Source organism: Metopolophium dirhodum, chromosome 3 (assembly GCF_019925205.1).
Source record: "Metopolophium dirhodum isolate CAU chromosome 3, ASM1992520v1, whole genome shotgun sequence".
Classification (NCBI taxonomy): Eukaryota; Metazoa; Arthropoda; class Insecta; order Hemiptera; family Aphididae; genus Metopolophium; species Metopolophium dirhodum.
In genome coordinates this window covers 17,928,950-17,955,121 of record NC_083562.1, presented here as the reverse complement: position 1 = coordinate 17,955,121, position 26,172 = coordinate 17,928,950, and the positions used below count along the sequence as shown (strand labels likewise).

The window sequence follows — 26,172 nt, the reverse complement described above, 5'->3', positions numbered from 1 at the left end:
TAATTATATAACCCCGTACATACCTTGACTACAAATTATTATTAATATAAATCGTACAAATTATAATTGGTGATTGATGAAATTGAATGACATTTTTTTTCAAAATACCTACCTATTACATGTTATAACGTACAAATTTGATTAATCTAATATGATTAGATACTATTTTTTATAGATATACTATCACTGATTTTGATGTTTTTACATATTTTTACTGAGGCTATATGCAGTAAATCATTCGGGTGAGGTTTCTTGAAGTTTAATTTTTCAACAATTAATATTCATACACAATTTTATTTTGCATAACAATGCATATTTATACGTAAGATTTTTTCTATAGAAAATTGTTTAAAGTAGTTGATATAAAAATGTATGATTTATTGTCATAAATTGTTTCAATTTATTTGATTGTTTATAAAATATATTAGTGCAATTTGTTCATTATTTATTTTTATTAGTTATAGCTTTTTTACACATTTATTTAAGTATTTAACATATTAAAAAGTTAATTTTTATTAAAAGAATATTTCCCTATATTTTTACTGCATAAAACATTTTATTTTAGGTCTTTATTACTTATTGGCAGTTATCGCTAAATTCCTGTTTCTAATTATGACTTATGAATCAGATCTTATAACAATTATTTTCTTTGTTATATACTATATGGTCATATAGGTTTATCAATCATCAGCTATTACCATACTATTCAAAGAAAAATAGAAGCACACTTATGTCTGTGAATAGAAAAATACTTATTTTTATTTATCTAAAGAATACATTGGCAGTTGTGGCCATTAAAATACAGCTATTTACAAAACACATATTATTATATTATATGATTTCTTCTAAAATATACTTTTTTATATGCATTATACTTTGAACTACATTATAACTATTAAACTTTTTTAGAACCTCGAAATATTAAAGTTTCAATGGAGTCCGGCACACCTTCCAATGCCAGTCAATTTGTTAAGGGATGTTTTTTCTTGTTTCCTCACGTTTACGGAATTCGGTGATGATAATATGTACTCTTCTAAATTGTTTAGAAACTGAACATATTTCACTACTTTTAAAATACTTAAATATACGCTGTATTGATTAAGGACAAAGTTACAAATATGTACATTGAATGGTATAGAATAATTTTGGGTGTATAATAATTGATTTAAACTTAATAATTGTATTGTTCTCGTTAAGAACAATAAAATACCATTAGTGTTTCCGTATGGTTTATTTAGTTTATAATTATTCCAACGTTTTGTTTGGGGAAATGTGAAAATTGTCATTAAAATGAGTCTGATTATTTGACGATAACTTATAGATAAACTATATAAATAATATTAATATATTATAAGTACCTACGCTAGTGATCAAAGCAGTAAAAGACTGCTTTTCTTATAATAATATTAACAAAAAAAAATAATTTGAGTCATTGTTTGCTGAGTTTTTTGGATGTTGCACTCTACAGATTGTGAAAATGCTTGTATGATTGTATAAGAACTACTTATTAAATTGTATTCAGAACAATTGCAAATGAGTCAGACTCCTGGCCGGGTGATTATTTACCGAATGTCGTGTTACGTGCGTAAGTAATTTTCCACTTTGCACTTGAGTTACATAAAAAAAAAACTGTCAAAACAAAAAATTAAGTTTATTTAGTAGGAAATTCCTTATTGTTAGTTGTTACTATTTTAGGATTTAACGAAATATGTGTATATAATGTATAATATTATGTTAGCGTTAAAGTATGAAATTGTGTTATTTCATGAACGTCACTTATCTAGGTACTTTATAAACTAAGGGTCATTATTCTTACAATGTCCGGTTTAGTGTCTGAAAACGCTAACCGACAGAATTTATTTTGTGTTACCGATGGAATTCTGCCGGTTAGTCTTAACCGACACTTGACCGGACATTATAAGAATGGCCATAAAAAAATTAAAGCGGTGAACCATAATATAATTTATAATTTAATTATAGATACTTTGATTTTCATAATTTTTCAGTTATATCGTGCACATTGGAAGTCTTTAAGATAAAATTAGATTTCTGCGGCGTGTGAACTAGTTTGTCATTTGTGTCATTTTCGTTGTTATCGGTATAAAGTGTACGTCGATTAAATTGGTTAGTTGCATTAATAAAGATACACACATTCAGATAGCACTTAAACACTTGTTAGTAGGTACGCATCGACCTTACCACCATTTGCGTCCACAATACTATTTTATTTTATTATGATGTTTTAAATGGACATTTGATTGGTTTTATTAAATATTTTTTAAAACAATAATCCGTATAATAATTAATTAGAGAACTCAAGTAACTAAAATATTGTCAAATCTTTATCGTAGCTAGGATAAAAAGTAGACAAGTACTAACTATAAATTCTATGCAAGTTTACTATACATATATTAAATCATTAAATACTACAATTAACTAAGTAATTTAGAAATTAGAATATTGCAAGGAAATCTGCACCCAACTTTCATCTGATATATTGTATTATATTATATTATGTAATAAAACGTTACCTACTTAATTTGTTTTTCAGAGAAATTGTATTGCCTTGAATTTTTTTTTTTTATAAAACGTATATGTTTATATTTTTATAAAATCAAAAAGTGTTTACACCACTCGGTGCTCGGATTACCTGTATGTTCGAATGTAAAAAAAATTAAAAATTTTAGTTTTGTAATGATTTATCATTTGTTGATTTAACTATATAAGAATATATCGTTTGGTGATATAGGTGGTGCGAATATTATAATAATACTAACGATGGCTTGTCTAAGAAAATACTAATTTATGTCTTTATATGATATATAGTAGGTACCTAAGTTGATTTATAGATTTAATAATACAGACATATAAAATCTATTATATCATAAACCTAAACAACAAGCATTTTTACGTCACACACCGTTGTACGCTGATTCTGTATACAAATCAATAGGACTGCACATTTAAAGTTAAAATAAGGCGCGTTGCCCCAGGACATCTCTGCAATAGGTAGTTTAAATTCTTAAACTTTTCCACATCAATCTTTCTATAATTTATACTAACATTTACTACTAATGTCAGCATTTGTACCCAATAACGCATATGATAAAATAAAAAAGGCAAATCAATATTTTCTTTTACATAAATCTCTCAAAAAAATTAACATTGTACCTATAATGTATATTAGGAATGTTTTCAAATTATTTTAAACTCGTGCTTTCCATAAAATAAAAAAATCAAGGTAAAATGTGTGATACAATATTTTTTTACAATATTTTTTTTTTAAACTGACAGTATTTTGGACTGTTTATTATCAAACAAAGTTTTACATGTACAGGATACATCCATCATTCAACAAAATATGTACGTAGTCAAACCATTCTAATATAAAATGTTATTATATTCATGATTAAATTACAATTGTTAGATTCCTGTGACAATCATTAAGTACTATTATTGTATGTCTGTTTAACTCTGATCTTAACCATGTTTTTCATGTCCCTAATTATACAATTATCATTAGGTACATTAAAATTGTTAATAATATTTAAAACTCAACTTCCCTGCACTAAATTCCAAGGTATAGAATTAACTATCATATTTTTTTTTACTACCATTTTTTTAAATAAATTTTCTCATACGCGCTGTCTAACTCTTACAAAATACATTTATTCAGAGAAAAAATCCTTGAAATATGTATTTTCATATTGTTTAGACTAGGTAGGTATATAGACCACATATACTCATAATTATATAGCACTAACACGTTACATAAATTCAATATATTTATATATGACGTATAGCAATGTAGGAAAACTGGGAAAATAATTCAATTCACATACTTAAAAAACTTGACTAAAGTATATTTTAAAAAATGAAATTAAAGTAATGAACAAACAAAAAAATGATACATTCAGTTTACATGATCAATACATTAAAATGGTAATAAATATAACATTTTTTTTTTGTTTTTTAAACATTGAACATTATAATATAATATCAAATAGTATTGTTCTAAATTATTTTTATTATAAATCTAATGGTAACAATATAATATATTTATTTCTCCATTGTCTAAATTACGGGTGAGCGCATAATTATCCTATAAAACTAAATACTAATGATTTTAATACTAATATAATATAATTATGATGTATAATATAATAATCTAATATGGTGATGGCGTTACATTGCCAATTTTTTCGATTGGCTAACACACTAAGGAGGCGTCATGTAGGCACACACACACACAAGTACGTGTTGTGTGTTTTCGAAATGTGTTATAAATGTATAATATATTTTTATGATTTTTTTTTTATTTCTGTTCCACACACGGAGGTTAGGATGTTCTAGACCTTGAGGATGACCAGGTCACCGTCTTCGGTTCCACTGGGAGACGACTTAGGTGATTCGGACTCGAACAGAGCGGTGCCTTGGGCTGAAAACGCACCTGGATACTCAAACGACGGGCTGGCTTTGGGGTAAGTGTAACCGGTTGCGGCTGACGGATACGCTAGCGGCTCACTGGGCCGGTCGTATGAATAGCCGGCGGACGCGGACGGGACGAGGGCAGGGGCCGAGACCACACCGTAGTCAGTGGATGGTACTCCTAGGGACTGAACAACAACGTTGTGGTGCTTGTGTCCACAGTCAGCTGGGTGCTTGGTATCTGGTGTTATGAATATCTCGTTCTGACGAGTCTCAACCAACCCTTCGGTGCTGGGCTCGGGCTTTGGTGTCGTGGTGGTGGTTGTGGTGGTAGTTGTGGAGCTGGTCACGTGAACGTGTTTATCACAGTCCTCAGCCGGGGCTGCAGCTGGTGCCGGTGCGATGTATGGTCGGAGGAACTGTGGTGGTGGTGTGGGCACGGCAAACCTCTGGACGGCCACGGGTTTTCGTTGTTCGGGGTATATTTCGTTATCACTGATGGATACTGTTACCTGTGGCTTGGGTGGGGGAGCGAAACGTGGCACGAAGAACGTGGGCTGTGGCTGAAATGTGGGCTGTGGCTGAAATGTGGGTTGTGGCTGGAACTTGGTCTGATATGGTGGCAGGAGCCCGGTGTCCACGACGTGCACGTGTTCCGGGTGGTCGCATGCTGGTTTGGCGGGCTGTACCACTGATACCGTGTTGATGGACTCGGACGGGTAGTATGGGTTCTGTGGTGGTGGTATGTACGCCGGTGCCGCCGTGGATGGTCTCAGTGTGGTAGTCGTGGTCGTGGTTGTGGTGGTTGGTGGTGGAAGATACACAGGAGCTTCGTACGACGGTGCAGGTTTGATGATAGATGGCAGGTTGTCTGAGGCTTGACCTTCCTGTGTGGCCGGGCCAACTCGCTTGCCGAACATGTACGTGCCTTCTGGTACGTTAGGTCGTATCTTCTCACCAGGCAAATTGAACAGGTACCGGTAGAACGACAGTGAACAAGGCGTGCTGGTCTGCACTTGTCCGTAAACGTGGCCCGCTGCCACTACCAACAGTACCAACGACATTTGGCCTAATCTGTTCATGATGTTTTACCTGGAAACAGCGAAAAACCTTGTGTTAGTACGTCACAGCCCTTAAATAGTTTCAATATTATTACAACAATACACTACATAATATTAAGTATATAATTAGAGGTGCGATCGAATATGGAAGAAGGAATTTAAGGGTTTAGGATAGCAGTTTACTGTTCCGAGTTTATACCATTGCCACACGGATATAAAAATAAACACATAATATAATTTTGTTACCAGTGATGAATTATTTATGTATTATAATAATTACAAATTACTATTCATAACTATTTTAATATCTAGATAAGTATTAAGTTTTAATCCTAAGATACTTATCTGATGGTCATCTTAGATAAAATAAACTACTACTCTAGAATCTAAACATTTTACTAATGGTTATGTTATAAGGTATAATACGCCATAACATATTATATAAAATCATAAATTACAATTGTTTGTTTAAATTATTTATGTTTGATGATCGTACTACAATGTAAGAATCTATTTTAATTGTATTAAATACATTATAGATACTGAGTTATATTGTTTAGGTTAATGATAACCGTGTTGTAGTGTTGTTAGTAAATTAATCTACCGATCAACCACAAAAGTACTAAAATTCTCATAATATTATTGTTTTGTCGATGTCGGGATTTTGTATTTATGCGTAGTATTAAGGCACCTATCGTTTGAAAGTGGTCCGAGCCTATTAATATAATAGTATTATATATTAACTATAAAAAACACGAAATTAGTAACAGTGGAACCGTTTTACACTCAAGTGCCAACTCCCCTGGGTGAGCAGGCATATACAATATGTATTTATATATGACTTACACCTATAATTCATCACGGATGTACCGCCGACACGATGAGCTCCGACGATTGCAAGTGCATCATAATATACTGGACGACAAGCTGTGTACGCCAATACCGTGTTTAATGGCCGGAGTTTTTTTTTTTTTTCATTATTATTATTACCTAGCTATACCGTGGTCAGTGACGCGAGAACAGCTGGACTTTTGGACCACGTCCAGTTCGGATATATCATATATAATATTATGCCGAACGGCGTACACGGTTCTTCTTCTTCTTCTTATTATTATTATTATTATAATATTATGTTTCGTTGGGTTTTTACGAGTATGTCCACCGATGATAAATCCCGTATGTAAATTCGTAATCAAAACCGATAACTCATTGTGGCATATGCTTGCGCCAACTAGCTACCTACTTTGATTGAACATATATTACATTTAACTCGAGACATGCGGTTATGTAATGTACGAACGTATTTTATTTTCAACGGTGTGCAGTTATCGAAACCACTATTGATTGTATCTGGTATACTGCTTTCGAGAATTTAAACACTTTAGTGAGCGTGTCATATTGCGCATGCGTACATTATAATATCATATTACTGACTATTAGATATATATAGAAGTATTATAGAACTGTGAGGAATATGATTGACCGTAGGACTATGTAACGATTTTCGGTATAGTCTTAGATAATATTATTACCCGACAGGTAAAAAGTAAACCCGGTCATCTCGGATGGCGGTGACTTTTTTTTTATCGTCCCGGATTTTGAAACGGGTTATTCGAGTTTTTATTTTTGGCATAATATCGGGGAGAATAATATTGCATACGATCGTTTAATTGAAAATGTGGAAACCAGTTGCAAGAAACTCGAGGGAAGATTATACATTTTTTTACAGAATTATTGATTTTTTTCTTTTCGACATTCCAACCACCTGCCTATTTTTTGGATTTACGCAACAATATTGTGTAACTCCCTTGGAATTTGTCACATCCTTCCTTCGACTTGGTGATGTTATTCACGGCATGCAATTCAAGAACAACAGTCGTCTGCATTTCGAGTTGATAAGTACCAGAAGTATTAATTTCGTTGGACCTTGGCCCAGTGATGATTTCTCTGAATTTATGTCACTACTACGTTTTATAGTTTAAACTAGTTTTGGACGATCTTCCCAATTATTGTAATTTTAAAACGAACATCGAAATATGTTAATTTGTTTTTCAATACCTACTGTTTTTTTAACTAACAATCAGATGTTGACCCAAAACCATCAATATAATATATTAAACATTGTATAATAATATTTTGTTGAAATTTTTAAATTATCACAAATTATAATTAAGATTTTACAACTGTAAATGTTATTTTCAACTAACTCGCATATATTGTCACTGTTTTACTCTTACAAACGTACAACGTAGCAAATTTGAGATCAGTAGTTTAAATATTCGAGTAAATTGGCATAATATTATCAAACTTAGTTGAAATTCTCAGGTATTCTAATTTTAAATCGTTTTACGAGTAGCAGTATGTGAAAATGCACAGTTTAAAAATTATCATAATATATAGCTTTAAAAAATATCGAAACAAATTAGTCTTCTTATAGATATACCATAACACAATGTCTTATTATGTTCTATATAGCGCGGGTGGAAATGGATATTTTTTTAGATTCAACCTGAGAATTTAGGTGTGGTTGAATGTGACCTCAGTGTTTGATAAACTAAACTTCGGGAAATCGCTGGCCCTATCCATTCGTGAATATTATTAAAAATTATCGTGTCACACACATTAATGTTTTTACAGTGGATTTAATGACGTTAAAATATAATATATTATACTAGTTTTCGACCGTTTCGCGATTCATCCGGTCGGATTGTCGGAACCGTCAGCGCGCGTTTTCAAAACGGAAGTCGGGGACGTTTGGATATTGTAACGCTGCGTGGGGAGAAAAATGAATAAATAAACGGTAACAACTAACAAAAAAAAAATACACGTCATGTTATACCAGGGTACAATACGGAACGGTAAGGGGTGGACCACGTGCAGCCCGTGTCCGCTGTCCGGACCTAACCTGGTTTATTCGTCGCGATTTGCAGGAGATAAACACGCGCGATGAGCGCCGCCGTTTAGCACGGCATTACAGCTGCTGTTGTTGCCGTCTCGACTGAACCGAAGTAAAAAACAAATTTAATAATCACTCGCCCGTGTGTTGCCGATGGCGGGCCCGTGGGGGGAAGACGGGGGGGGGGGGGCAATCAATCATTCGTCGGGCAGGCGCGTCTCTGCACATAATCGACGACGAGTGTTCTACGCTCATAATATAGAAGTCACGCGGAAGTCATCGAGTCGATTAATATTAATAACGATAATAATAATAATAATAATTGCGTGCCAAATGTTTTCATTTTTCGACATACATATTATACGCGTCCTACACGTCGAATCACCTTTCGACCAGACGCTCCCGTGACGTAACCTTCTCCTCGGTGGCCAAAACACACTATTACACGCGGCTGCATTGCAATAATGACGACGACGACGACGACGGCGAAGTTAATAATGTTATGCGCGTTACTGTTAATAGGTACCTACGCACATTATACACGCGTGTTACGACACCCGTTCACATATTATATTATAAATTATTATCACAACAACGTTAACGTTACCGGACCAACGCACGTGCAGTCATCGCCGTAACGTTTATCCTCAGATAGTATTTACCTACGTTTAGGTATATTATGACCTAATAGCGTTTGTCCGTTTCGAGGCGCACGTTAACTAGATCGATCCGACGTTTTTTGGCACCGACGGTGTAAATCATTTGCGAAACGTCGTTTGGTCCGATGGCCATTCTCAAATCCTTACAGCTAGATCGAATGTTATATATAATTTACGGTTTACTCACACGCTTCACACTATAATATACAACTTGTGAACTTTCTTAATCGAATGCATTGTGTATATAACATTATTTATAACTTATTATCTCGACTTTTGTTAGCAATGTTTTGAGGCACAAAACTCAAATTACACAATAGATTTTAAAATGTTGGTAATAGATTGACTTATATAAAAAAAAAAAATTAATCGAGAACAAAAAGCACAGACGCTATAAATTTAAGAGTAATACAAGGTTAATTTTAAATTGAAATTTATTAGTTTTGAGTACACAATACGAAACACGAATATACCAAAATATACCCCATACATTAGAGGTGGGACGAACTCCGAAACATGGTCTCAAACCGAGCATTTTAACAGTTAGTCGAACCAAACAAAACCCAAACCGAACTTTTTAATCATAATATGTCGATCTGAACAATTCAGTGTGATGCCAAATTCGAACAGAACGATATTATGTTAAACATCGATCCGAACCCTTACCCAACATTTAGTTTAATACCGAACTGAATATTCAAACCAAGATTTTCAATAAAAATTACAACTCAAACTTTTTAGTTTTATAACAAACCAAAATATAAAACTGATGACGTTCCAATTTTTATTGGAATTTGTACCTACATTTTTTGGATTAATTATTGAATTTCTAACTTTTTGTTCGACTTCTGTTCGTTCGATTTTTTTAAAACAAAGTTCGACCCATATCTAATACATATGTATAATATATAATGTATTATCTATTCAAAAATTAAGAATATCATTGAAAATCTCAATATATATTATATAAATCAAAAATGTTGTTATAATATTTTTAACTTTAATAGTTCTTAACTCAAATTTACTGAATTACTGTAGTTATTATAATATAATGTTCTTGGATATTACAATTTACAAGAATGCTGTCTTTGTAGTAGGACATATAGGTAGGTCATCGATAATATAATATTAACACGTAAACTTTTAGCACATTTCGTTTACACTATCATTACAAAAGCCAATATTTTACGAAAACTCTCTAAGTATTTAAAACTAACCCCTTACAATGTCATGTCTCTAAACATCAAACAACTGCAAACGTTTTGACAACGGCAGTGACTGGAATGTAATGAATTTGGAAACTATATAACGTCACCTACTTCTTTAATGTTTACCAAATTTGTTCACAGTTAATTTTATTTCAATAAAAATTAAAATCTACAAGCCAGACAGACAAATGATTATGAAAGTCGAAGTTTTATTTTTGAATGATGTCAAAGTCATAAATATGTTAGTTGAGAAACATATTATATTACCTTATTGTTGCGCTATGATGTTATAGACGAATCTATACTGGCGCTGATCATGTCCATCTGTTCGATCGTTTGCCATCGTGCAAGTTTTTTTTATTTACGATCACCAATAAAAAAAAAACTCAACTCTTCACGACAGCGATCTTACCAATATAGTAGTAGCGTAATAATTATTATGCGTACTGTGTACCGTTCCCAAATTGGTGAAGGCCCAATTACTATGAAGTGAGTTCATAATTTTATTTATTGTTCATTTCAATTTATTTAATTTTATTCGAATCACCTTATTTGATTTGATGCATTTTAACACTTTAAAGATATTGTTTATAAATACAATGTAGGTAATAGGTACATGACAATTTACAAAACTATTTTCATAAAATTATTATAGTTTTAGTATTTCAATGATGTTGCGTCATAACAGTTTACAGACTAAAAAATATATATATATATTTATTTATTCTCGTTATCGTATATTTTATTTCAAAACTTTAGCAAATTATAACTTTTTAAGTTGTCTAGATGACAATATATAAACTTAAGTATCTAGTAACTAGTTGATGAAATATGATTGTCTCACACAATTAATTTGTATAAAATAGTAAATACTGGATATGGAATTAATCGATCTAATTCTAAAACTCCAACATGGTTTTCGTCCCCCGCAATTGATTTATTGCCTAAAATATATATTTTTTAATTAAATTAATTAATTCATAAGACCTATATTGGTGAATATATAATAAAAAAAAAACTAATTCGTATTGAAGTATATGCAATAAATCACAAAAAAGTTTATTAATAACATGTATACTATTGATTAGCACTGATTGTTTTTTTAAAACTAATATTTAACTGCAGTTATTATTAATAATTCATAATTCATAAGGATAGGGATTTGTCTTATTATAAGTTATAACTTATCAGTTATCATGAATATATGTAATCTTTCAATAAATTTTCTTTGAAAATATTATTAAAATTCCGTGATTTAAATAATACTGTGCCCTATAAAAATTACATTTTAAAATCTTTTTAATAAAGTTAAATTTATATTAAGTTCAAAACGAAATCTTGTACAAGCATATTTAAGGGTTTCAGTAAGAGAATATCTAATTAAAAAGGATTTAAAAAAAGTGTGGTTTAGTTTAAAAATAACCATTACCGGTATAATCAATCAAACGATAAGAGCGTTGATCAAAAGAAAATATTTAACACTATAATAGTGGTGACGCAGAGAAAAGATTTTAATGAGTATTTTTTTCATCTGTAATATTTTTGACGGAGAAATGTATAATGTACTCTCAGTCAAATAAAGAAATTTAAAAAAAAAATGTTCAAAATTAATTACGGTTATAAAGGTCGTTAGGGATAGGTAGTTAACAAAGTTAATAATAAAATATTATTTAGTTAATTTGAATAAATAAGTATTATTTCACTGGATAATTAAATTTATTGAACCTATTTGCGGTAGTTTTAACGTTGATTTATTTACCTATAGTGTTCGTCGATATGAAATATTTGTCTTTAAAACTCAATGAACAAAAATATTTAATTATTCATTATAGTAACTAACATGTTATATGAAATGTTGTGAGACTGACTATAAATATAAAAATAAAACATTATTAAAATTGAGAATGTATTAAATGTAAACATCGGATAGATATATTGAAATGTGTCTATAGAGAGATAAATTATTACTTCGGGTTATTGGTTATGACTTATGATTTAGAGAGAATATGAATTATTTATTTAAATATTGATTTCATACTATGTCTTTCATTATATGTAAACATATTATCCTGCACATTATAATAGTTTGATAAGTTAAAGTAATTTATAGATTGTTTTCTCGATGTAAAATGTAATAAATTAAACTAAATATAAAACATTAACCTCCATATTCAAAGTATTATTTTAAAATTATTAGTAAATTCAATAACGTGTAAATTAAAAAAATTAATAAATTAACTATATATTAAGTTTACAATTGGTTTAATACATTAGTTCAATAAAATAATACAATAGATTTTCATGGTTGCTAATTTACATATTTTATACAGTATGATATTTTGAATTACAAAGATAATAATATGTTGTTAATAATATTAACTATCAATGAAATATTGAACCTAAAATAATAAAATAAATTAAATTTAAATGCTCATAAGTTTTTAAATAATTCTACCAAAAGAAGATTGATCCAAACATGCAGTAACATGTTTAAGGTAAATGACATGGGGGGGGAGTGTTTAACTAGGGTATTCGTTTGATGTTTATACTAAAAAAAAATTGTTGTAATAATGAATTTATATAGTACATTATACACATACCTGTACTAAATTGGTGTGGTATTCCGTTTTTAGCCGTGTGAAGGAATGTGCTTTCGCATAACCCCTTAATATATTAAGTTAAGACTATAACACTTTATGATAGTAATTTTTAAAAATGTACCAAATTATAAAAAAAAACTCGATACCCTATCTTAAATAACATAATATTTATCCCTCCGTTTCATAAACCCGGGCATAAATGATGATTTTTTTTCTGCTGCGAAATCCCACTTTAACGATAATGACACAGAAAGCAAAAAAAAATATTCGTCAATATTGACAACACTGATGTGTATGCGATTCATAAACGATAGAATTCTATCTTAGAATTCTATCTACCTTTAAAGGTCCGATTTATTGAATTATAACCGATTTTTAAAAAAAATAAATACATAAAAAATTGTGATATTGCGTAAACACGGTGAAATATTTTTGAATAATTTAACGACCGGTAATAAAAAAAAGAAGATGTATGATATATATTTTTACAGACCTTTCTTACTACGCACCGAGTGATGCTGACTTTTATGATTATACTCAAATTGAATAGATTATGCTTCACGAGCTAAAATTTCAAAGCATATAGTGAACTGTGAATATTGTGGTTTTTAACATTATTTTAGGTGCTTCAGTTGTATTACGTACTGATACCTTACATATTTTTACGAATAAAAACAATATCATACATTTAACGTAAGCGACTTATTTCCATTAATACGGTAGCTGAATATCTATAAGCTAAATATTTAAAAAGATGAAGGAGTTTTTTTTTTAGAATTCTCTACTACTTCAATCTAAATACATACAAAATTTAATTATAATATATATAACTTTGGTTAGTTATTTAATTAATATGCATAAAAATAGTCGATTTAAAAATCAAAAAAATCTTAAGTTAAAGGTCGTTTATTAATATCAGAGAACGGGGAGATCTGTATACTTAATCCTAAATAAAATAATAAAACCATAACTAAATATATTTATGATAATACTATTCTATCATAATATTATAATTTATAACTATTGCGTACAGTAATACGCATAGGTTTTTACTGTGAATGAGAGAAGTCTAGACAAGTCTAGACAATCGATAACAACCTTTATATTTGATTATTGACTTGTAAAAAAGAATAAAAATAGAGTTTTCTGATAGTCAGTGTAGGTTAAGCTAAAATTAAGATATACCTAATGTAATGAAAACTATTTGACGTATGTTATTTTAAGATTGAACTATTTGGTAGACATAATCAATCAAATCTGATAATCATAACATCTGCACCAAATGTTAAATAACATTATTCTAGTATACCTACTAAATAGGGTAGGGACATGGCCATTATTCAATAACTTACTAGAATAGCAAAAAAAAAATTACTGCTGTATCTCCTTGTTAAATGTAATTTTATAATTTATTAATCTTATTATATCTTTAAATAATCAAAATAAACTTTTCATAATGTACCTTACTAAATCTCAATATAAGTTTATTTTATGTATGAATAATAGTTTCAAATATACATTTTCGAAAAAAAAATGAATATACTCGTTTTTAGAAGGATAGGTTTCAATCTATAATTTCCAAGGAATAAAAATGTCCTAAAAATATTTTTTTCTGAGAAACCAGTAATTTTAATAACAATTTTTGTATGATAATATAAAAATATAGTCAAATAACGTTTATGAAAATATTTATTTGTAAACTGTAAATATAAAATGTTTTTATAATGAGCAATCATTGTACATTTTTCCAAATATTGTGTTGGGTACACCATAAAACAACGTCGCTGGCTGTAACGAAGGTATTAAATGTATTTTTTTGGACAGTAACACGCATGGCAATACAAATAAAATAAGAACGTCGAGCAAGGCGCGGCCCTTTCATGTCTTAGACGACATAAGTAAGTAAGTTGTTATCGGAATAATAAATGTACCTACACACATTAATAATAATAAAAAAAAAACTGTCCGGGAATAGCATAAAACCATTCGTTGTACCTGAGGTAATTGAATATATAAATTTATTGACGTATAAATAAATAGAAATTTAGATTTTAGTTTTTTATACGAAAGTTTCTAGAGAATTGTCACGCAGACACGGGCAAACGGAAGTGCTGTTATATTTGCTACCACAGTCCCGCGAGATTAGAAGTTTTTTTAAACCGATTTTCCCGTAGCTCAGTGTCCCAACCGATTTTACCATTTCATATGCATATAAATCGTTGGAAATTCAACTAAAAATGAGAAATGTCTAACAAATGTCGATAAAATAAATAGTGGGTAAACAAAACTACGAATTGTGTAAAGAAACAAAGGCAGATATGTTTTCTAAACTAAAATCTTTTTAAACAATTTATCCAAGTATAAAGATCAAAAAAAACTTTTTGTGTACCTACGTATACCTAAATTCTTGAACAAAATAATATAATATAGATACCTAATATTATATCTACCTTCAACGAATTTAAGATATTTCATAGTGAAACTTGAATTAATTTGTATTTCTAATACATTTTAGGTTATGAGTGAGATAAAATAGTAACATGTATTTTTAATATCACTACTAATTTTATACAGTTCACTATTGTGTATGACACTATTCACAAGACTTAAGATAATAAACTTAATTTTTAAACTTAAGAATACATTTTTAATTTATTTTATTTATAGTCATACAGTACAGTCACCCATCATAATTAACAGATATAATTTGATCTTAGAACACATAATTTAATGTTCGATCATACTGTATGACTTCCTCACTATCTAGTTTAGAAACTGAATAATTTTAAATTAATTCAAATTCGTAATACGCTTAAGTTAGGTATGCAGTAATATAGGTACATATAATAAAAATAACAATAATAACTGTATCACGGTACTTACTTGTGGTTCTTCTGGTATAGAACAAAATATGAACGGATACACTGTCCTGTGATGAAAATGGTTTTCAGTTAAACCGATAAAAATCAATGTTCTAAAGTGCCCGTAAATGACGATGCCAAAGTCTGACACGGTGTACAATTTATTTGAAATGAAGAGCGTATGTTGATGTATTTTCACTCAAGTCTTGTGACAAAAACGCATGTGTTGAATCGGTCGGTGGCCGCAGACCCAGGTATTTATACAGGCATTAAGAGGAGTAGGCTACGTAGGTGTAAAAGTGGTCAATGACATGTATGGAGGGAGCCGCGATGTGATGATCGGTTATAAATTTCCTACCACGGCTCGATCGCAATATGTAGGTATATACTACAATATTACAATATATTATATAAATTCCTATGCGTTTTTTAAACATTTTTTTACCAATAGTTATTATTATTATTTTTTTTTTTGAGAACCAGCGGCCTTGGTTACATTATGATAACATGACCTAGTCATCGTATTGTGTGTGTGTGTGTGTGAGTGTGTGTGTGTGTGTGATTCATTCTCGGGAACACTCAGGAATGATTTTACATAGTTTTTGAAAGGTCGGGGACACAAAACTCTCGGCCATCGCATCGGCGCCACGACGGGTCGACTGTTCAAATAGCCTGTGTGGATACCTTAAAACTATTTATAATTTCCATACAGATTCTTGTATGTATTTGTATTGGTTTCCAGACTCCATAATATGGTGTACAGAAAATAAGATTATATAACATTTAGGTATATAGACCAAAATATATACACATTAGCTTTGATTTCACACAAATAGTTCAAACACATTTTACCGAATGCATAACTTAATGTAAAGGGCTCACTATTATTTTATTTGTACTATAGTTTTCAGTTATTGAGCATTAGAAACTATGTATTTAAATAATAAAAATTGAAACGTATTTGGGGCCCTGTGGACCGATTTTTTAATGAGCCCCCAAAAAAATGTTTTTTTTATAACTATATTTTTTATCTGAAACAATATTTTTTATTACAACACAAATAAAAATTTAATAAGAATTAGACTAAAATGTATTTTATTTATTTTTTTTAATCTAAGTTATATTAAATTATGTTATACGTATAAATTTAATATAGTAATCATACTATTATTTATTTATAAATTAACACCATTATGTTCCATGCTTAATTTATCAATTATCACAGGTATTAACAAAATTATACACAAATTAAAGTAGTCAAAGTTTGGTAGTTAGATTATATAGGTGAATAAAAAACTTAACAATATAACTTTGATTTTTTTAAAGTTGTTTTACCAATTAAGCGGAATACAAGAATTGGACTTTTTATTTGTAGGCTCCTATTGCTCGTGTGCCCGTTTTCCATGGCCCTTATTGCCCGCCGCCTTAATCCGGATCTGATATTATAATTGGAGTTATTACATAAAATAATAAAGGGAATAAGTTATGTTTTTTTATAGTAAAGTTTAAACATTTTAGAGTATTTATAAAAAAATTATTGAATATATTTTGTATTTATGAATGTATTTGTCTCTATGGATAACGAAGAAATTCAATTTTGGTATAAAAGCTATTTAACTAAAATATTAACTGTTTAATTAATAATTTTATATATTATTATCTTAAATATTAAATATTTAAGTATTTTCTAAAATTAGATTCCCCCTAAGTATATATCGTTACATTGGCCCTCCCTTCACTTGATGAACCCCAGTAAATCCATAGCAACAATCAGGAAAAAGTTTATTTACCTTACATGCAAAAATGTACACCTAACCTAAAATATTATTAAGAATATCTAATATATTATATTATCACAGTTATGAAAATGTATAAACATTGAAATAGCTAAACAATGCCATATGCTAAAACATTTTACAATAGTTTTCAAAAAATGTAACTTCTTAAAACTTGTATATTATGCAGTAAATAGCTATTGGGTAATACGATGCTAATCATATTTAGTTTTAGTTTTACATTTATAATACTATATAATGTTAACAAACATGATACGGTGGTATATGTTTCATAAAATGCTTTGATTTTTTACGCAAATAATATTATATATTTTTTTTGTTCTAATAAACTGTGTTATAATAGTAAATTATGAGTATCCATTATTCTACAGTGAAAGTATTCAGAAAAATTAAATTAATTCAAGTTGAAAAATCAAATGCTTATTGCAACTGCCTCAATATACTTAAGAGTTAAGAGTATAAATCATTTGTATCTTACGTTCTGTATTATTACACAGAAATGTAACTAGGATAAATAATTGTTTTTAATTTAAGGGAAATGCTCATGGTTTTCTATTATCTCCCTATTTATGTGCTCTGTTTTTAATGGAATTTTGTCTTTGTATGCAATATTTTCTAGACCCTAAAATACTAAACTTTTATTTACGAAGGTCATACCATTTAAAAATGTATGATATTCTTATTATCTTTCTGACTTATAAAGTTAACCCCGATCTCATTTACTAGACCACAACAAGGTAATATCTTGAGTGCCACAGGCCACACATATCAACAGTCTTAGTAAATCACTGCTCTGCACAATAACATCAATTTCATAAAGGGTATAATTATATGGGTTGGGTTCTGAACTGCACACATCTCAGATAGGAAAGCGAACAAATCTACATTCTAAAAAAATATATATATATATGTTGGTTAGGTAAGCCACTTGTTCTGAGGTAAATAGGTATAGATCACTCAAAAGAAAATTGTTGCGAGTGTCAGGATAAATACAACGATATAAGATTTAAAACTTATGATTTATGTTTGCTAGTTAACATTTCTAAAAATATATGAATGGATCATTGAAATAATTATTTATTGCGTTAACAAAGCGATAAAATGTAAAATACCCATGACATTCATTTTTATACCTTTTGCTATTATTATAAAATTCTAACGTTGATTCTAAATTTGAAAAGCCAATTAATAAAATAATTTTGTAACTCTTTAACACACATGTGTCACAATAAAAAGAGTATAGGTAACTGTAAATTAATCTATTGGTGAGTATTTTTTCTAAATCCTTGATCAATGTTTTATGCCTAGGCATATTGAAAGGTTAATTTTTAGTACATTTTTATTGTGCAATAATATTTCAATATACAAGACAATCTAAATATTGATAATTTATTCAGTAAATTTAAAAAGAAAAATGGACAATGATTGATAAGTAAACTAGGTGTAAACTTGTGTGAGTCCAAGTTAATTTATATTCTAATTCTGTGCTAAAAAAACGTCTATTCTTACATGCGTATACATAAATATAAACTGCAAGGTATTTTTACTTTTATAATAAGAAGGTACAAGATGAAGTTGATTTGCAAAATATTTTATTCAAATATTTATAGGACAAAGAGTTTCTGGCGATCATCGTAATTTAAATATTCAGTGTTTTTACATTTTATACCTACGTGCATAAATTGTGACAATCGGAAAGTTGATCGCATAATAACATTATGCAATACTAACATTTTTCATGTATATGGTCATTTGTGAATTTAAAAACAAATGAATTATTGAAAACGGGATTTATAAAATAAAAATTACTTTTGAACAAGATGACCCACACTTCTGTTGTTTTATTATAATTGGATATTAATTTTAAATTTCTTTTCAGATTTACCATGCCTTTTATAACCATTTTATTTTTCATATATGAATGTCTAGGTACCTATGTAAATGTACTTTTTACAATGTATTTTTTCAGAAGCTTGTGTTTTCAATGGATTTGTGTTTTTTACTATAGTATGACATTCAACAAATGTGGAACCTTCATAGAGATGGGTAGGCTGTTTTTGGTGGGCGTGTTATTCCTATTACATTTTTAAGATATAATTTATGTGCTATAAATGTATTAAAGCTGTTTGGAGCACAATTTTTTTTATTGTTATTATAGTGCTTGTGTCACATAATATAGGGTTATATATTAGGAATAGGTATAATTTTAAAATACATTTAGATAAATTTATATTTTATTTTTTCATATAATACCTAGCTATAATATTATATTTTTATACCAATATATAATATATATATATATATATATGTATACGGCTGTTATTCTAAAAATATTTTATGTGTATCAAAATAAAAAGCAGGCAATTGGTAGCTGCTCTTCTGTACAGTAAGTGTCTATAGTGTAGCTCGATTTATAAGTAGGTAGATCAATGTAATATATTATGTGTTAAATTTAAATTCAATAATAAATAATTTCAAACGAAAAACGATTCTGTGCGTCAGTCTATAATATACTTTATAGACTATATTGACTAAGTGTAAATTATATTTGTATATCCATTTTAGTCAATTATTTACTCTTAGTAACATAACAGTTGGTTGAATTAATTTTTGCCAAAAACATAGAATTATTATAATTGACTTTTGAGCCAATACCTAATTTCCATTAATAGGCAATAGCTTAAAACTAATCTAAATATTTTTAAAATATCATAATTTAATAAATATTTATCCAATATTATACTGTAAAGTAAAGTATATAATAATATAAACAAAAGTTTTAAGTTCCCACGAATAATATTTTTAAATTAGAAGAACAAAATAACTAAAATTGTTATTCTTTGTTTAAATATCCATTTTTGTCAAAATTTAAACCTTAAAAAACTATAAAAAAAAATTTGGAAAATATGTATTTTAGATTTTTGTGAATCAGAAAGAACATGTTTCAAGTTTACCGTTTGATATCTTTTTTAAATTATAAAAAAATATAAATTGGGTTAGGATAAATCGATATTAAACGTTTGAATATCCAATGTTATCATAATATGAACTCAAATTGGTAGTAAAAATTAATTGTAACCTTAGCTTAACTTTTTTTAATTTCCGATAAATGAAGAATTATGTAAAAAATTTTCAAATCATAAGTGATAAAGTTCAAAATGTTAGGAAATGTTAACTACAAACTAATTTGTAAATTGTCGATATTTTGGTGAATTTTATAAAAATGTAGACTTTTGAAACCTTATGAAAAAAATCGGACTTATACCTATATTTTCGATTTTTTTTCTGTAAGAATAACTTACAAAAAACCTTGTATTAAATTTCCAAGGTTTTTATTCATTAACAACAATTAATTTTACATAAATCGAAAAATACAAAAAAGTTGAAAATTTTAAATATTTATAAATAGGTAGCACAAAAAGAGCCAAAACGTGAAAATTATATCATATCTATTAAACACTAGTATTAATATTTTGTGAAAAATGCAAGTCCCTACGGTTATTTATTTCAAATTTGATTTTGTCATAAACTGGTTTTGTATTGAAATTTCCATTTTTTCCTAATTATTTTTTTTGTTTTCCCACACATTTTAGGAGTAGGTACTGCGAATTTTTACTTTTCACCTCCTGAAAGTACTTAATAGATTCAATTTGCTACTAGAAACTACCCTACGAATTGAAGATCGATGTTTTTTTCCTATTATAAAACAATTATACAAATCCAAAAAAAAACAACACACACGTAATTTTAAGACCAACACATTGTCACTCTGCTCAGAATCTAATATATTCTAGGTAGATTTTTACTAGAAGTACCATCGTGCAATTTTTTATATAGCCTAGCTTTAAGTAATTGAGCTGGTGGCCTGAGACCTAATTACTTACTTAAAATCATAGTTTACACTTTTAATAAGTTATTTTGAAACAAAAAACGATAAGAATAATACTAAACTGTATTATTAAAGCTAACGAAGAACGATGGATGATCAACATCGTTATCATATCTGTATCATTATTAATATTCTTTAATCTCATTATTGTTAAAGTGTATTGTGGTATAATTTAATTTTAAAGAGAAGATTTATTTTACTATGTAACTATATAATCTATGTAATTATATGTATATGAACAAACAATACACAGTTAAGCCAGGTAGTAGGTACCACTAATGTTTTCTGTTTTTATCTTATTTTTAAGGCAAACATTTTTGAAATCAATACAATTTACACAATTTAAATTTATATACTTAAATAAAATTATATGGGTTACAAGTTGAATATAAATATTAGTTTTAGTAACTGTACAATGACAATAATAATTTTTCTTGGATTGTTACTCATTAATTCCAGCTATAATATGTGGGTCATCCAAATGTTATGCTTACGACCCATCTTCCCAATCATAACATATTATAATAATACACACGCGTTTAAAAATATAAATCATGTAGGTCGAACAATTGGGGGTGGGCAGACGAGCAAAAATATTACTGTGTAAAGTAGTGTTCGGCCTTGCAGTCGTTGAGGGGAATACCCATACTTGGGAACCGGTCACGCGTGTAATTTCCTTCGTAATTTGTTTAAAAGAAAAGAGAAGTGCAAAAAAATAAACGTGTTTTGGATTGTGTCCAGTCATTCTTATGCATTTAGGTGATGTTGTGCTAAAAATATCGAACAAAGTCAGAATACCATCATCCTCACGAGCCCAACGATATTTATGTAATACGCATAACAAGAATGTAAATTTCTACTATGATAATACGACTTGAGGTTAAATATTAAAAATTAAAAACAAAATATTAATCGTTTAAAATTCAGCTAGTAAAAGCTGTACAATTTCACCTTTGAAATTCGTCATGGTTATAGCATTCTGAATGAAAATGAATAATTAAATAATAATAAGTATTAATGTAAATATTTCACTCGAACGCATTAATTTTATCATAAAAAAATAATATTAATCTGACTCATGTACGGTTTAATAGCATTACAATTTAATACAATTTATCCTATAAGACAACAAAATGTGCGTTGTACAGTCGATTAGAACAATTAGCTGTATGAAAACCGATTTCATTACGAAGAACGTAGGTACAGCCCAATGTCATTGTTACGTTCATTGAAAATATTATTAACTTAGGAATGTGAAGAATTTGTGTTTAACGGCCATCAATTACAGTACAAATTTAATGCGTATAAAATATTAAGACATAAGCGATAAAAATTTTAAAAAATATAAGTTCCTAATTGATTATATTTGACTGATCAAACGTAGTTTGAATCATTTAAATTATGTATTTACAAAGTCTATTTTACAGAAGTATTTGATTAATTTACTTGATTTTCTTGTTTTATTTGTGGTTTATAATTCAAACTGCTACCGTGGAGTGTTTATTTTTTACATATTTAACCTTAACCGTAAAATATATTAATTTGTTTTTAAGCCTCGGCCAAAATATATAGGTAGTTCCATATTTTGATATAAGTAATGCGACATTTTTGTGTTTACATAAAATAATGCCATAATGGTAATGTATTTTCATGAACTTTAAAATACAAAGTTCGTATAATAAGACGAAAGAAAACAGTTTCCAATGACCGATATACTACAAATTTGATAGAAACGATATTTCAGAATTTCACAAATAAATGATACTGAAAAATTTGACATGTATAAGTTAGGTACCTATACAGTTAAATAAATATATATTTTCGACATAATATACTCCATTATATTTTATATTTAAGTTAACCGGTTACCGGTGCTGATATCATAATTACCGAAAACGCATTTGAACGGTAATATTAATTTTACTTGCTGCGTCCAAATAACAAAAATAAATTGTGTTTTTTTTTGTTTTTTTTTTTTGCTGATGTAAAAAATATCATTAACTAGCGTCAAAAACATTTTTTTACTTTTGACTCTCCAAAAGTTCCAACTAGAATCACTTTCCTATCATAAAATTTGCTGTTGAAGAAAATCCAAGCATTTTACTGTCCTAAAAAGTGATGAACGATAAAAATTAAAAAAAATTTAAATTTAAAAATTTAAAAATTTAAATAAAAAATTTAAAAAAAGACACACATAATTGTAAAACCAATACTTTCATCGCTCCATTCAGAATCTAAAAATGGAGTTCAGTATGGATGATTGTAAACTATCAATTATTGATTACCTCTATAGATTCCCTGATTCAGTCATCTAAACTTAGTGTTATACAAGATAAAATACATTGTTTAACATATTTTTAGTTGGGTTAAAATATTTGTACAATGTTTCTATAGGTAATATACGATAGTATAATTATGTTTAAAATAAAGACTTTATGGGATAAACCACCCACTGATGACACTCCTAGGTTTAATATTTATTATAAAATAATAATAATAAATTATACATTTATATGGTAGTAAAATAGTAATAATATTAAAAGAAGAACAGTAGCGTTAAATTGTAATACAAATAGCGATTTTGACATTCGAGTGTATTTTTATTATAAATTATATTTATTACCTATATGAAAATATCATATTTATGTTTGAGCCGACCAAAGATTGGCTTGTTGTTTAAATGATATTATTGTGGGTATTAGTTCGTGTTTTATTTGGTTTAATGAATTGGTTGAATCATTTTTTTTTTTTTTTTTATTGGTTTAGAGCCCGGCAACTATGGCCATTCGCTATTGTGGGGGTTACGGTTGTAACGGTGCGCTTAGACCATTGGGTGGTTTTTCAACTTTGGGGGAGGGTAATGTGTAGGTTTTTGGTAAACACGTGTGTTTGGTTTTGACAGATTTTCAAATTGGACATCCGTAGGTTTCTGCCATGCCCGATCGGGCCGCCATGGCGTCTCTCTCTCTCTCTCTCTCTAGACAGTTGCCAGCTGCCCAGAGAGAGGAGCCGCCTGTGGTCAAGATTCGAACCGGCGGTGGTATGCTTTGGAACCGACACCGTAGTCCACTCGGCCACTCTGTTCCCCTGAAGCATTTTAATACTACGTTTAGTTAGAGATGGCTTGAAGTCTGTATGAAGAGCATCGTTTGACGTTTTGTACGAACCAGAAAGCATATGAAATGATCATTAATATTTTTGAATGGACGCTCGTATCTATTTTATGTATTATGTGTTTTGACACAATTACCCCAAACATCGTGGCACTGTATAAAGTAATAACAATAAGGGATATAACGTTTGTTTATACAGCAGTAGACAGTACTTCCGGCTTAGAGAGATTTCCCGATTAATTAATAAGGGATAGATAAAATTAATTTTAAGTCGCTGGTAAGTTTATTGTAGTTTTGAAGTAAAGTGCTGGTTCCAAGTTAAATCTTAAGTTGTTTGAGTTGAATAACTGAAAGATATTTTATGCTTGTTGACCAAGATAAACTATCAATGTTAAGTTATAATGCGGTAGATGTCTGAAAATACTGTAGTCCTTTTCAAGGGACTTAAAATACTTTTCCATTTTTTCGCCCAGCTATGTATTTTGTTTTTGTTTAGTTGATTTTCTATATTTGTTGTAATAATATTAACATCTCCTCGATCTTCACAGTTTGAAAAAACTGCACTATGGTTAATACATGTGAGGGTAAATAAATTAATAAGTTAATATAACGTTAATATATTCCTATAGGCTATAATATAATATATGATGTATATTATCATAGCGAAACGATTTCAATAATTAAAAAAAAATTTAAGACAAGTATATAGAAGATTGAAAATTACTTGCCTTATTTCCGTCAAATTACTTCCAGTAAAATAAATGCATCATATTGGTCTGTATAAAATCAGGTTACATATAGAATTTAGATTTAGGATGTTTATCACCGTTTTTAATTTTTTTATTTCTCAAATCTTTAACCTATTTAATGAGATAATCTAATTTAAAATCCATAAATGTGTTATTAATCCTATATTTCTTTTTTTCAAATGTAATTTTTAAAAAATGTTATATGAATGGAAATGTTTTGACTGCCAATATTGGCTCCATCGCAATGGGTGAACAATATTAATAACAATCCAGTACAATTAATGTCCATTAACAAAAATAAATATTGAAAAATAAAAAATGAAAACACTTGGTTCTATTAAAATGCCAGTCTGAATTAAAACCTTCATGTATCGTACTGCAGTTCAAATCGAAAATGTTTGTTCAAAACCACACCGTTAGGTCACAAAATAAATGAAAAATAGATCAAGTGTCTTATCCAGATTAAAACTGCCACATTTTGTCATTTTGACATGTCCTATGTACCTATGTATATATTTACGTGACTGATAAAGTACGTATTTCATATTAATTATAATGAATAAAAGTCAACACCAACTCATTTTGATTTGTGTTTGATTTGTATTTTGTTTTATAATATTACAAAATGTAAAATTATGGTGGTTTTAACATTAAAATCTAGAAAGATTATCGGTTTTGTAGCATTGTTATCATCAGAATTTAAAATAAAACAAATTAAACACAAACTTATGATTAAGACTGAATAAATACACAGCCCAAAATGTATACAACTTTTAAAACTTATTTGCAATTTTAATGAGTACATTTTCATAATAATACATTTTTTTCATACCTATTATATTTTACCATAATATTATTACATTATACTATTTGAATAGAAATATATTAAATTTAAAAGTCTGTATAACGTTA

At 28.8% G+C, this 26,172-nt stretch overlaps 1 protein-coding gene across 1 annotated transcript; it reads right to left on the bottom strand.

Annotated features, from left to right (window-relative positions):
* Positions 1-3,842: 3,842 nt before the first annotated feature.
* Positions 3,843-15,958, bottom strand: LOC132940987 (mucin-2-like). The gene is made up of 2 exons (XM_061008833.1): positions 15,736-15,958; positions 3,843-5,520 (listed from the first exon to the last, which is right to left on the bottom strand). The coding sequence occupies exon 2, from the start codon at positions 5,508-5,510 to the stop codon at positions 4,350-4,352; it is 1,161 nt and encodes a 386-aa protein (XP_060864816.1). The 5' UTR covers positions 5,511-5,520; positions 15,736-15,958; the 3' UTR covers positions 3,843-4,349.
* Positions 15,959-26,172: the final 10,214 nt, after the last annotated feature.